Genomic DNA, 15,213 nt, shown 5'->3' on the forward strand with positions numbered 1-15,213 from the left:
TTATTATAAATCCATTCATTCTGTTTACCAAATAGCCATAAACACCTACCAAATCCCCTACATTGTCCTATTGAATACCTTTTACTTGATTTGAGGTGAGAAGGAAGAATCCATAACACAATCCTCATCAAATAAATCCTCTGTTCGTTTATCAAACCACGTCTTTCATTTTCCTGAATCTGAATAGGGATAATCAGCTAAGGGCCACCTTAGTAAGTATTCGTGATGTTTTACATGGATTTCCAGCTCTCTGGGTACATAATAGGATTGTGTCCCCTGCCACACACACACCATTTGAGGTGGAGTGGGCCCTGTGACTAGTCTGACTAATGAGTTGTGACCAAAAGTGACCTGTGTTAATTCCAGGCCATAACATTTAATTTCCGGTGCAAGATCCTCTGGAACCATCTTTTCCTTCTTCCAGAATTACCAACAATGTCAGGAATGGTGTCAACTCTGTCAGACTGTGATCCTGAGAGAGGAGACATATGGCAGAGCCCCTAGCTAAACTTAATAGACATATAATATGAGTGAGAAGTAAATATAAACATGGTTTATATTTATTATATAAAATAAGATAAATATTGAACTTAAATATTGAGCTATGGAGATTTTTGCATCTTTTATTACTATAACATCTCCTAGCTTTCTAGATATAGTCACAAAACCAGTTGTCAGTCCACCTCCTTTCAAAGTCCTAGCTAAGTGTGACAGCATCGTCATTTGAAATGTGGAAGTACTTGCTAACTGCTGTTTCATTTTGAGCTTTTTGATGGAGTTTTTAGGATTTTCTATATATAAGAACATATCTGCAAACAGAGACAGTTTTATTTCTTCCTTTCTGATTTGGATGTCTTTTATTTCTTTTTCTTGGTTAATACTCTAGCCACGACTTCCAGTACTATGTTGGATGAAGTGGTGAGAGTAGGCATCTTTGTCTTGTTCCTGATCTTAGAGGAAAAGCTTTAAGCTTTTCAATGTTGACTATGATGTTGCTGTGGGCTTCACATATATGGCCTTTATTATATTGAGGTACATTCCTTCTATACCTAATCTGTTGTGAGTTTTTTTTTTATCATGAAAAGATGTTGAATTTTACCAAATTTTTTTATCTACTGAAATGATCATATGACTTTTATTTATTCTGTTAATGTGGTGTATTATATTTATTGATTTGCATATGTGAAACCACCCTTGCATCTAAGTGATGGATTTCCACTTGATCATGTTGTGTGGTCCTTTTATTGTGCTGTTCAATTCAGTTTGCTATCATTTTGTTTAGGATTTTGCATCTATATCATTAGGGATATTGGTCTATTGTTTTGTCTTCTTATAGCATCTTTGGTTATGGTATCAGGGTGATGCTGGCCTCACAGAATGAATTTGGAAGTGTTTTCTCTTCTATTTTTTGGAGAGTCTAAGAAAGATTGGTATCAATTCTTCTGAGAATATTTGGTAGAATTCATCAGTGAAACCATCTGATTCTTTGTTGGGAAATTTTTAATTCATGATTCAACCTCTTTATTTGATATTGGTTTGTTTAGGCATTATATTTTTTCTTAATTCAGTTTCAGAAAGTTGTCTGTTTCTAGGGATTTACCCAGTTATTCTAGGTTATCCACCTCGGTGGCATATGATTGTTCATAGTAGTCTTTTATAATCCATTTTATTTCTGAAGCATCTGTTGTAATTTCTCTTCTTTCACTTTTTATTTTATTTGTTTGAATTTTCTTTTTATTTTAGTTATTCTAGCTACAGGTTTATTGTTTTGCTGATGTTTTCAATAAAACCAGCTCAGTTTTGTTGATTTTTTAATTGTTTTTTTTTTCTCTATTTGGCTCCTTTCTCCTCTAATTTTTCTTATTTCTTTCCTTCTGCTAACTTTGTGCTTAGTTTGCTCTTTTTTTCCTAGTTCTTTGAGATGTAAAGCTATATTGTTTATTTGAGATTTTTCTCTTTTTTAAATGCAGTTGTTATCACTATAAACTTCCCTCTTAGTGCTGCTTTTGCTATACCTGTTAGTCTTTGGTATATCGTGTTTTCATTTTCCTTTGTATTGACATACTTTTAAAATTTCCTGTTGATTTCCTCTTTGACCCAATGGTTGTTCAAGTGTGTAGTTTATTTTCCATGTGTTTGTGAATTTTCCACTTTCTTGCTGTTATTGATTTCCGGTTTCACATCATTGTGGTCAGAAAAGATACTTGGAGTGATTTCTATGTTCTTAAATTTGTTAAGATATTTTTGTAAACTAGCATATGATCTATCCTCGAGAATGTTCTATGTGCACTTGAGAAGAATGTGTATTCTTCTACTGTTGGGTGGAAAGTTCTGTGTATGTCTTTGGGACCATTTGTTCTATAGTGTTATTCAAATCAGCTGTTTCTTTATTGATTTTCTGTCTGGATGTTCTATCTATTACTCTAAGTGTGGTATTGAGGTCCCCTACTATTACTGTATTTCTATCAGTTTACGTCTTCAGATCTGTCAATATTTGCTTTATATATTTAGATGCTCTGATGTTGGATGTGTATATATTTTAAAATCTTATATATTCTCATTAAATTGACCCTCTTCCCATTATATAATGACCTTATTTTTCTCTAAAGACACTTTTAGACTCAAAATCTATTTTGTCTAAATATAGCCACTCCTTTCTTTTGCTTACCAGTTGCATGAAATGTCTTTTTTTATTCCTTCATTTTCAGCCCATGTGTGTCTTTAAATTTAAAGTGGGTCTCTTTCCATAACATGTTGCTAAGTCTTGCTTTTTGCATTCAACCATTCTATTCCTTTTGATATGTGTGTTTTACCCATTTACATTTAAGGCAGTTCTTGATAAGTGAGTGCTGTACTGATTATTGGCTTTTAGTTAATTGTGTTTTATCTCTATAGGAATTGTTTTGTCCCTCTCCTCCTCTCTTACTATCTTTCTTTGGTTTTTGATGATTTTTTGGTAGTGATTTGTTTTGATTCTCTTCCCTTTATTTCCTTAAATAAGCTGTCTGTTCCTTTCTCTCTTCGTTTTCTGGCATTTCTGTAATGCATATATTGTTCTGTTGTTGGTGTCCCATTTATTCCATAGGCTTTCTTTACTCATGTTCATTCTTTTATCTTTTTATTCCTCTAATTGGTAATTTCAAATCACCCATGTTCAAGTCTGCAGATTCTTTCTTCTGTTTGATCAAGCCTACTGTCAACGTTCTCCTTTGAATTTTTTTAGTAACAATTTTTTTAGAGCAGTTTTAGGTTTACAACAAAATTGAGAGGGGAGGTACTGAGATTTCTCATGTATCCCCTGCCCCTACACATGCAGAGCCTCCTGCATTATGAACATAACTCACCAGAATGGTACATTTGCTACCAAAGGTGAATCTACATTGACACATCATAACCACTCAAAGTCCATAGTTTACCTTAGAGTTCACTTTCGGTGTTGTACATTCTCGGGCTTTGGACAAATGAATAATGACATATATCCACCATTACAATATCACACAGAGTATTTTCACTGCCTTAGAAATCCTCTGGCTTCTGCCTATTCCTCCCTCCATCTCATGAAGCACTGAATTTTCATAGTCTGCATAGCTTTGTTTTTGCCAGAATGTCATATAGGTGTAATCATGCACTATATATATCCTTCTCAGATTGGCTACTTTCACTTAATAATATGCATTTAAATTTTCTCCATGTCTTTTCATGGCTTGTTAGCTCATTTCTTTTTAGCACTGAATAATATTCCATTGTCTGGATGTATCACAGTCTATTTATCTATTCACCTACTAAAGGGCATCTTGGGTTCTTCTAAGTTTTGGTCATTATGAATAAAGCTGTTATAAGTATCTATGTGCAGGTTTTTGTGTGAATATAGGTTTTCAACCCCTTTGCATAAATACCAAGGAGTATGATTGCTGGATCATATGATAAGAATATGTTCAGTTCTGTAAGCTCCAAACTGTCTTCCAAAGTGGCTGTACCTTTTTGCATTCCCACCAGAAATACGTGAGAGTTCCTGCTGCTCCAGGTTTTCACCAGCATTTGGTATTGTCAGTTTTTCAGATTTGGGCCTTTCTAATAATATGTGATGGTATCTTATTGTTTTAATTTGCGTTTCCCTGATGACATATGACATTGAACATCTTTTCATAAGCTTAGTTTCGATCTGCATGTCATTTTTGGTGAGTTATCGGTAACGTCACTAGCCCATTTTTAATTGGATTGTTTGTTTTCTTATTGTTGAGTTTTAATAGTTTTTTGTATATTTTGTATAACAGTTCTTTATCAGATAGGTCTTTTGCAAATATATTCCCCCACTCTGTGCCAAGTCTTCTCATTCTCTTGTATCTTTTACAGCCAGGATTTTTAACTTGAGTAAAGTCCACTTTATCAATTATTTCTTTCATCGATTGTGCCGTTGATGTTGTATCTAAAAAGTCATTACCATATCTAAGGTCATCTAGATTTCTCCTTTGTTATCTTCTAGGAGTTTTATAGTTTTGCTTTTACATTTAGGTATATGATCCATTTTGAGTTAATTTTTGTCAAAAGCATAATGTCTATGTCTAGATTCATTTTTGTGTATGTGGATGTCTAGTTGTTCCAGCACCATTTGTTTTAAAGGAAAAGATCGAATAGTTAAGAAGTTGATTAATTAAAAAATCATTCTTATTATGAGATCATGAAGACATATTTTTTCCTTTCATGACCAGATCTTGATTCATTCAGAAACTGTGTTTGTGGATGATGTGAGGCAGTGGTCAGATTTTACCTTTTTGATATGAGCAATTAATTATTTCAGTACCGTTTATTGAAAAAAAAGTATGCCTTCTCCATTGCCCTGAAATGCCAAATTTGTTTTAAATGAAGGGTCCATACATATGTTGATTTTTTTTCAGGCTTTCTATTCTACACCATTAATTTATGTATCTCTCCTTGTGCTGATATCACACTTTCTTATATAATGAAGCTTTGTTGTTATATCTTGATTGACAGTAGAGCAGGTCTTCATATTTTGTACTTTTCCTTCAAGAGTGTCTTGGTATTAGTGGTGCCTTACTTTTCTACATAAAATTTTAGAATAATCTTACTAATTTCCAGAAATAAATTTGTTGGAATTTTAAGTTTGCGCTAAATACAGAGATCAAAGTTGTAATTAATACCTCTAAAATTTTGAATTTTTGAATCCTTGAATGATTGCAATCTCCCTACTATGTCATTTTACATTTTTCTCAATAATGTTCTAAAAAGTTTTGTGTAGATATCCTACACATATTTCTTAATATGTACTCCTACTATTTTATTTACTGATAACATTATAAATTATATCTTTACAAAATAATACCTTCTGACTATTGCTGGTATGTAGAAATGCAAATTGAATTTGTCATACTTACCTTTGTAAACATTTTAATGTTAATTTACATTTTGATCCCCTTGGATTTTCTACGTACAGAATCGTATTATCTGTATTAATGACATTTTTATTTCTACTCCAATCTAGTGTCTTTTTTCCTATCTTATCTTACCCTACTGGTTGTAATCTCTAGAATAATGTTGATTGAATGGAAGTGGTGATGGAAGGTATCATTGTCTTTTCCTCAATTTCAAAGGAAAATTTTTCAATGTAATGTACAATCTTTGTGGAAAGATATTTTAGGTCCTATTTAATCAAAACTATAGGGTTTTTATTCTATCACTAGTTTGCTAACTGATTATATTGGTTTGTTTTGTGACCTAGAGTTTTATCAAATACTTTATGTCAAATCTAGTGAGATGATTATGTAATTTTCCTGCCTTATTCTATTATTGTGGTGAATTACATTGACTTTTTGGTTCTGGAATAAATTCCATTTGGCTATGTGTCTTACTTTTTTATAACTGACTGACCTGATAATATTTTCATAAGATTTTAAAACCTATGTTAATTAGTGAGACTATTCTGTAATTTCCTTTCTTATTTATTTTCCATAGCTATACTTGATTAAAAAAGAACTTGAAACTTACCTTTTATTTTTCAAACACCTAGAACATAAAAAGATTTCCTACAAATCAACTAAGAAAAAGCCTACAGACTTGAACACATACTACACATAAGATCTCTCAGTGACCTACAAATGTAAGATAATCTAGTCAAATTCAATAGTTATCAGGGAAGCGCAAATTAAATTCGTGAGATACCCACTATATGCCACCAGAATGGCTAAAATTAAAAGGAAGGAATACACTGAACTAGCATAGATGTGGATAATTGAAACTCTCACACTACTTGTGGAGTGTAACTTTGTACAACCAATTTTCAGTCAGTGGTTCCTAATAAATCTGAATATGTGCACACTATATGACTGAGCAATTCCACTCCAAAGTATAGTCCTAAAAGAAATGTTTCCATATGCTTACTTGTTCATGAAAGACATGGACAAATATATTCACGGCAGCATTATTCATAAAAGACAAAGAGTAGAAACAACTCAAATGTCCATCAAACTGCAATGGATAGATAACTTGTGACATACTTATGCAATGAAATACAATGCAGTGATAAAACTTGTGCTCTACTGTTACACAGACCAACATGAATGAATCTTATAAACTTAATGTTGAATGAATGAAGGTAGAAACAGCAGAAATAATGCTGTATGATTTCATTTATACATAGCTCAAAAACAATCAAAATAATGGTTCCATGTCCAGGTAGAAATAGTATATGGAAACGGACTTGAGGGTTGGTTTACAGTGTTCCTTATATTTTATTTCTTGATCAAGATGTATTTACTTTGTAATAGTTCATCAAGCTATATCTTTATAAATTGCTTACTTTTTTGTATATAAAAATTTTATTTAAAAAAATCAATAGACTTGCATAAGAATCCAAATTGTCTCAAAGATTCTGAATATATTGCAGTTCTTGGACTTAACGTATAGTAATTGGATTAACTGGAGCTGAACAGTTTTTTCCTCTAGATGGGGCCTCTGCTGTGAAATTTGTCAAGTCACCAACACTCTTTTTTTTAACTGAATATAGACCTTAGCTAAACACTTATTGCCATTCATTCTGACATTACTGCAATTGTTTTTCTTATACTTGAGTTGTTATTATCACCCATCTGGAATTTGTATGTGCATGTGTTTTTACCTGGACTCTAAAATATTGGAAGAAGGATTAGCCTTAGACAAACAGAGCTTCTCTTCTTCTATTGAGACATGAAGAAAAGTATGAAGAATGGCTATGAATGCAGATTGGTTTATAGGTGGCGGGAAGGAAATCAATGTAGTTTCCTCTTGGGGCTTCTGTTCTTTCCTGGAAGTTACAAGCAAGATAACCTGCTTGGAAGGATGTAAGACATAGGGAGGGATGATTCAAAAATTTGTTGAACGTTTGCTATGGAGATGGAAGAGACAAACAAAAGGGGACATATAGAAAGATTTCTGGGCAGAACCAAGAGTTCATCTGAAATGAAGAGGTGAGGGATTTTTTTGTTTTTCTTCTCCCCAGAGCCACTCCAGTACATAGTTGTAAATTCTAGTTGTGGATCCTTCTAGTTCTGCTATGTGAGATGCCACCTCAGCATGGCTGGATGAGTGGTGCTAGGTCCACGCTCAGGATCCGAACCAGTGAAAGCCCGGGCCGCCGAAGTGGAGCGTGTGAACCCAACCACCTGGCCATGGTGCCTGCCCCAAGAGACCAGGGATTTTTAAGGGAATAACTCAATGTATTTGTACATCTATCTTCAGCAATATTAGAGTGCCTATAAGTATTGAGGAAGAAGCCCTGCTGAAACGTTCCAGGCCTGAAGTTGTATAAGTACACGTATCAAAAGAGCAAGGTGACAGAAAATTTACTTATGATGAAAAGCATTTGAAGTGATGAGCAAATGTGGTATATTTATAAATATATACATACTTATGTGTATAATATATTATATTATTGATGGAAATTTAACATGAATACAGCAGATATGAGAAAACAACTCAATGTTGGGAGGTTGTGAAGACAGAAGTTAAATATCATTGTGATTTGGCCCAGATTTAAACAATAGTAAAATAGCAGAGAGGCGAAAGCATCTCTTTCAGCACGATCTCCTGGGACAGTTCTTCTCTGGATGCAACAGGAGCCTAATATTAATTGCCATATTGGGAGCACTGTGTCCCTGAGATCTTTTTAGATTCAGTGTCCTGTGTCCTCTCTTAGTCTCTCCTGACTTGCTGAGCTTCGGGGATCCACATCTGAACTAACAGTCTCTACAACCAGTACCCGGGCCTTAGGCACTGACTTGTCATTTCAAGGTAATAATAACTTGAACTCTATGGCTTAAAGTTCTTTTTCATGTTACAACAAGAAAAAAAAAATACTCTGGAAAACTTTCTCTCTTTTAACTTATTCACTTCTATTGATGCCTTGATTTTATATTTACACCAAATCTATGATTCTTAACTTTTAATAGTAATGAGATTCTGGCTTAATGCAATGTTATCTGGGTGAGGGGAGATCATATGATGCGCTTATAACATTAAGGTTTGCCATTTATGGTGAAATACAATTCTTCTATAAGGCTAAAATGAACATATTCTTATAAATAAAGAAGGAGTTCACGTATGTGAATTGGTCTCTCATGGCATTTCTGTTGAGGTATTTGTGTTATGTGTATGTGGGGGGTTAAAACACAGGGGGAATTCTCATTTGACTGGGAAGGGTAAAGCAGCAACCTGCAGGCTGCATTACAGAGAATAGGAGAAGTGACATGGGTCTGGGCTTTATCTTATTCCTTTGATGGAAAAAATGAGTACTTTCAGGATAGCTAAATGGATGGGAGTTGACCATGAGTGAGAAAATGGGAAGAGTTATGCATGTCTGTGTGTATTTGTGTTTGTGTGCATGAACATGCATGTATATAATTGTGAATGCATTTATCGGAATTGAAATATATATAAATATGTATAAACTAGTTTGCTCTTTAGGGGCCCTTTTATATTCTCATTTTACTATTATTTACTTTTGCTATTTTGAGGGATCACTCAGTGATTTCATGCTGTTGTTAGATGTCCAATCCCTCACCTGACCCTTCGCTTGAGTTCATTTCCTTTCCAAAGATTTCTGCTAAGTATCATTTTTACCTAATAAGTTAAGCTAATATAAGGTATTAATCATGGAGAATTACTTAATATATTTTACTTCCATGATTAATTTTTATAACAAGTGATAAATAATTTCAGGATATGCACTTATTATTAGGGAAGAATTTTGAGTTCTGAGTGATTTTTACTCATAACATGTACAAAGTGCATATTTGTCTTAAATATGAAAGACAGTTATAGTCTTTGGGTATATTTTGTGTCTGTGAATGTGTTTTAAACTTTTGCATTTATAACTGTTTGGACTTTTAAAAAGCCCCTTAAAAGTCTCGGCCTCTTTAATCTTCTAGATGGTAAAAATTCTGTATGAGTTTGATGTACATTGGGATAGCCTCTTTCACCCCACCAAAGAACCCGCCTTTCCCTAATCCTCATTGCCTCCATTCAGATTCAATCACCTCTTCGTTCAACATGCAAGGCCAGAGAGCTGACTCTTTCTCAGCATCATACACCAAAGAAAGCAAGGAGGTTTGTTCTGAATGCAACGTGTGAATTTATATCTTTAATAAGCTGGTGGACTAAATGAGTTAACTACTCTCTAAAGGAAATATGTTTTTGAAATTATGTGTGCATAATGACTAAACATTTAGATATAAATGTTAATATTATTACCTTCAATAGCCAAATGTTTGCCATGTTATAGGAAAAATAACCTCTATAATCTCCAGAAGCTGGTTGTCATTTATATTGTGAAAATCCTTGGGAAAAAAAACCCAGTTCAAAATTGTGGTTGAAGAATTAAAATGTTATTTACACATATTTTTACACATATTAAACATCCATATTACTGGGTTTTTCCCCCCCATTTAATTTGAATGATTTGTCTGAATCTATATGTTTTTCATTCACTGGACATTCTCTTTCCTCCTTTATTTTTTTCTGTGATAAATTTTATCTCAGCTTCTAATAGTTATCTCTCAGGAAAATGCTTTGCTTTCACAATTAGCCTTCATGTGCCTCTGCACTAAGCCTTATCTTTAATGTCATCTGCTGCAGCTTCTGAAGGACACTGCCAGAATTTATTCCATGGCTCACTGTAATTTCTCTCACTGTTTTAAAGAGTTATTTATAAAAGGTTGCTATTGTAACTGGTGGCCAACTCATTATCCTCTCTCCAAATTCTTATAATATTTTCCTCCTTTTTCTGAACAGAGTGATGGGCATGAACAATAGCAATGTCCAAGAAGACTTCATCCTGCTGGGCTTCTCTGATCAGTCCGACCTGGAAAAGATACTCTTCGTGGTCGTTTTGGTTACATATTTCCTGACCCTTGTGGGAAATACAGTCATTATTCTGATCTCCTCCATAGACCCTAAACTCAAAACACCCATGTACTTTTTCCTCACTCACCTTTCCCTACTTGATATCTGCTTTAGCACCAGTATTGTCCCCCAGCTGCTGTGGAACCTAAGAGGACCAGCCAAGACCATCACAGCCCTCGGCTGTGCTGTCCAGCTCTATGTCTCCCTGGCGTTGGGCTCCACAGAGTGTGTTCTCCTGGCTGTAATGGCTTTTGATCGCTATGCTGCCATTTGCAAACCTCTCCACTATGCAGCTGTGATGAACCGACAGCTGTGCCAGGCTCTGGCAGGGATTGCATGGCTGAGTGGAGTAGGAAACAGTGTCATTCAGAGCACTGTCACCCTCTGGCTGCCTCGATGTGGACATCGGGGGCTCCATCATTTCTTCTGTGAGGTACCCTCCATGATTAAGCTTGCATGTGTAGACATCCATGCCAATGAGGTCCAGCTATTCATTGCTTCATTGGTTCTGCTTCTCTTGCCCTTAGCACTGATATTGATGTCTTATGGACACATAGTTAAGGCAGTTATAAGGATCAAGTCAGTTCAGGCCTGGCGCAAAGCCCTGGGAACATGTGGATCCCACTCGATGGTAGTATCCCTCTTCTATGGGACCATCGCAGCTATCTATATCCAGCCGAACAGCTCGTATGCTCATACTCAAGGGAAATTCATCTCCCTCTTCTACACAGTAGTGACCCCAACCCTCAATCCACTCATCTACACACTAAGGAATAAAGATGTGAAAGGAGCACTGAGAAGACTATTTCACAGAGACCTAGGCTCATAAAAAATGAAGTGGAATACACGGTGGTCAATTTTTTCTGGCTAAAAGGAAGTGAACATCATCTTGCATAATCCTTTACTGAAGAATTTTGCTACCCTATAAAGAATAAATGTAACCTTTACAGTTATGGAAATCACAGTCCCAAAATTACTGTCTTTTACTTGGCATCAGAAATATCTATCCTCTCCAATCTTTTTTCCAGGCTTTTTTTGGGCCCTACGTAAGGCAATATTTCCCATACTCTCTAAATGTCTACTATTCATATCATTTCTGTTTCTTGACCTCCCTCCCTTCTTGTGTTTTTCTTCTGTCTTCCTTCCTTTCTTCTATTGTCTCTTCCTTTTTTCCATTGTTCTTTCCTTTTTTCCCTTTTTTCTTTGTTTGTTTTTCCCTTCCTTCTTCTTTCCTTCCATCCTTTCTTCTCTTATTGCTTCCTTCCTTCATTTTCCACCTTTTATTCCTTCTTTCTTCCCATCTGCAGGATACACTTAACAACCATTTCCCCGATGCTTCTACATTATATCCCTTCCCATCAATATTCCAACAGTTCCTGAAAACAATTATCTCCAAAAATAATTTCCCATTTATCATAATAAAAAGCTTTCATTTGCCTTGTGGTGTACAGTGGAGACATTAGACTAGAGAATTTGGTTTCAACTCCACAACTTCTTTTCTGATCTTGTGCAAGTTTGATTAACTTTCTGTATCCAAGTTTACTTATGAGTAAAAAAGGAAGAAGCATTATTATTATGTTGATTAAAAAGGCATTATAAATACAGTGTAAGCCCTGACAGTTGGTTTTTCTTTTGTGTAATGCAAGTATCTGACTTACGCTTTGATTGAGGAGGCAATCACTTTGAAGATGAGCATCTCAAAAAGACACATTGTCAGCCACATGACTAGATAAAGAGCCAGGCTGGCCCCCTCCCTCAGTGTCTTTTGTTTAAGAGATCTTGGTTGATTTAGATAACTGACAAGTTAGGCCACTTGTTTTTCTCTTCCTGGGCTTTTAATTCCCTCTTTTATGTTTTCACCAATAAAGAGTGAACTTGCAAAACCCCAGACCCCCACCTTTGACCCCAGTAAAAGAAGGCTTGTACTTTCCCTCTCTTTCTTTCTCCCCTTGACCTCACTGTGTGACCCCAGACATGCTGTGTACCCTCCTGGACTTGTGAGTAATAAACTTTGTTCTTTTTTCAAAGTTTTTTGATGGTTACTGCTGAGGGCCTAGTGCAGTTGTAATAAGAACCACAAGGGCCAATCCAGCCACAATACTGGTTATTGATAGACTGAGACCAGCACAAAACAATAGGTAAAGCACCTGGCAAGAAGTGATCAATAAACATCAATTAACATATTTTCAATCTTCTGATTCTCTGATCATGGTATTCACCCTATTTTGATCTAATATATGCTTATTACTTTCAATTGTATCCAATAAAAATCCTAACCTAGTCAATGATTAGTTACTCACTTATGTTTCTATATGAATGGAAAAACAATCACCTGAAAATATGGGAAAAACATGTTAATCCTTTTTTTGTTTTATTATATGGAAAAAATATATGATTTATTTTCTCCAATCACTTATAGAAAGTGTGGTAAACTTTATTTTAATAGTGATAACAGAGCTGAAGGTGTAATTTCTGAAAGGCATCTACTCATTGTGCTTGGAATTGCTGTCTATAAGAAAACTGCCCACTACTATTAACTCGGCCAACAATTAATTTAAAATAATCTACAAAATAAAAATATCTTCTCAAATGTTTCCTGATTAAAAACATAAGCTGAAATGTAGTCATTGGAAAATGACTAGCACTATTCACAAATTATATTTAATATTTCTATAAAATATATTCCATGGCTTATGGAACAATTAAAAACCAATTTAAGGTCATAATAGATATAAAATAAAACAAGAGGTCAAGCATATTAAATGTCTACATGTTTGAGAAATTCATAGCAGAAGATAGGTCTACTAGATAGATCTACTGATTACTAAATAGAACTTTGAAAGAAGAGAGAAAACTACAAATACATGTGGAGTAAGGGAAATTGCTTTCTAGGTAAGAATGCCCTGAATGTGCTAAGGATCAGAGGGTGTCATCTCTGAAGGATGGAAATCAGATCATTGACTTCCAATGATATATATCAGGAATAAAAATAATATGGCACCTTACATTTTTATAATTATATAAATCTCTATTGAATACAAAGTTAAGGTGCATTTTTTTCAATTTAGGACACATTCTTCTATTGCTTTAACCTCATAACCAGCAACCTAAATAGATTTAAAAAAAAAAAGAGTTCTGATTCAGGATAGTAAATTGAATAAAAACGTTTATCCCATTCCTTTCTAAAAACCATAAAAATTACACCAAATTAAAAATGGTATGAATCTGTGAGGACACATAGAACTGGAGAGGAACTGAGAGCAAAGAAGAGATCAATAAACTTGAGGAAGATAGGAAATAGATGGAAGGTAATAAAGGACTTATAGAAGAAAAGATGAAACCTAACTACTTTTAGAGGATTGGGAGGTGGGGAAGAGCAGCCTGTAAGAATAAAGGTAACTTGTTCTGCAGAGCCCTGAAGCAGCAATAGGAGCTTAGGAAGGTAAGCATTGTGTATCTTAAAAGGCAGATGGTAGAGGAAGACTAGAATGAGAACAATTAAAAAATCTGCCTAAAACGTGGATGTACCCCTACCCCACATAACCAGATGAGAGTCCTTCTGATACCAAAGCAGACAAGAGGAGTGGTCACCCTGAGAAGGGTTAAATCAGAGAGCCTCTAGACTGTTACAGCAGGAATGGCTGAGATTTGAGTGTGGTGCCACATCGAAAGCAAAGAATTCTGTTAGGGGCTGCATGCAGCATCCCTCCCTAAAATTTTTCCTCATTCTGCTCCTAGAACACTGGCAGCCAGCCTTATAACTCTCTAGGCAGGAAAATAGAAGTATAACAAACAAAATAATGACTCCAAAGTGGAATAATAAGAAAAAAAGGTAGTGATTCTAGCAATAAAAAATATTTGAACAGTAAAAATAAGTTTAAAAGAGAGAAGCATTCAAAGATAAACTTGAAATTTCTTAGAGAGTAGAGGGGGAAAAAAGGAGATAAAAAATAGCAGAAGAAATTCAAGAAAAACCAGAGGATGGATCCAAGTGGAACACATTCTAGGGAAAGGAACTTTAGGCAGAAAGAAAGAAGCAAAATTGAGAGGAGAAAAACATTTTTAAAATATAAGAATTTAAAGAGCTCACTCAGCAGTGGTCTACCAAGGTAGGCAGTGGGAGCAGTCTGCCCAGGTGCAGACAGGAAAGGGGGTGCGCTGTCTGTAGAGAATTTTAAACAATAATATAACCCACTGAAGTCAGTCTGCTTTTTGTTATCACATGTGGTGGCAATTCTAAACAATGCCAGTGATAACATATACTTCTCAAAAAAAAACCAGAAAAAGTTTTGGATCTAAATTCTAAACAATTGGTGCAGTTTCTGTTTAGTTTTAATAAGTTTTGACTTAGTGGATTTTTATTACTTATCTTTAGTAAGTATTGCATTCTACCTGCAAGTTGAATTAGAGAACTCTCTGTTAAACAGTCAGCTTCTAACACAAATGGACTTAAGAGAAACTTTCTAATGGTTGGAATTATTCTAAAGAGTTTCAAGCACAGTTTGGGACCCCGGCCTCTGTACTACTGCATATTACCGCACTTGAACAATAGATTAGACATAACGATATGAGAGCGACTGCAAAAGCATGAGATACTTCAACACTGTCTTCTGATATGACCACTTAGAGTTTTAAATTAAGTGTAAGCTTTAAAACAGTACAACAAAGTGTGAATTAAAGATATAACATCTTTGGTAAATGCAGATTTAGTTCTTATCTAAAATACTTAACTGAATTTGAGTGCTATAATTAAAATTGAAGATTTTATCTTTTGAATTGTTAATTATTTTTCTTGAAACTAAGGAAAAAATAGAACAAATA

The 15,213-nt window shown here is 34.7% G+C and overlaps 1 protein-coding gene across 1 annotated transcript; it reads left to right on the forward strand.

Annotated features, from left to right (window-relative positions):
* Positions 1-10,285: 10,285 nt before the first annotated feature.
* On the forward strand, positions 10,286-11,221 carry OR2G1 (olfactory receptor family 2 subfamily G member 1). The gene is given in 1 exon segment (NM_001391088.1): positions 10,286-11,221. A coding segment is annotated over 1 exon segment (936 nt).
* Positions 11,222-15,213: the final 3,992 nt, after the last annotated feature.

The sequence above is a fragment of the Equus caballus genome, chromosome 20 (assembly GCF_041296265.1).
Source record: "Equus caballus isolate H_3958 breed thoroughbred chromosome 20, TB-T2T, whole genome shotgun sequence".
Classification (NCBI taxonomy): Eukaryota; Metazoa; Chordata; class Mammalia; order Perissodactyla; family Equidae; genus Equus; species Equus caballus.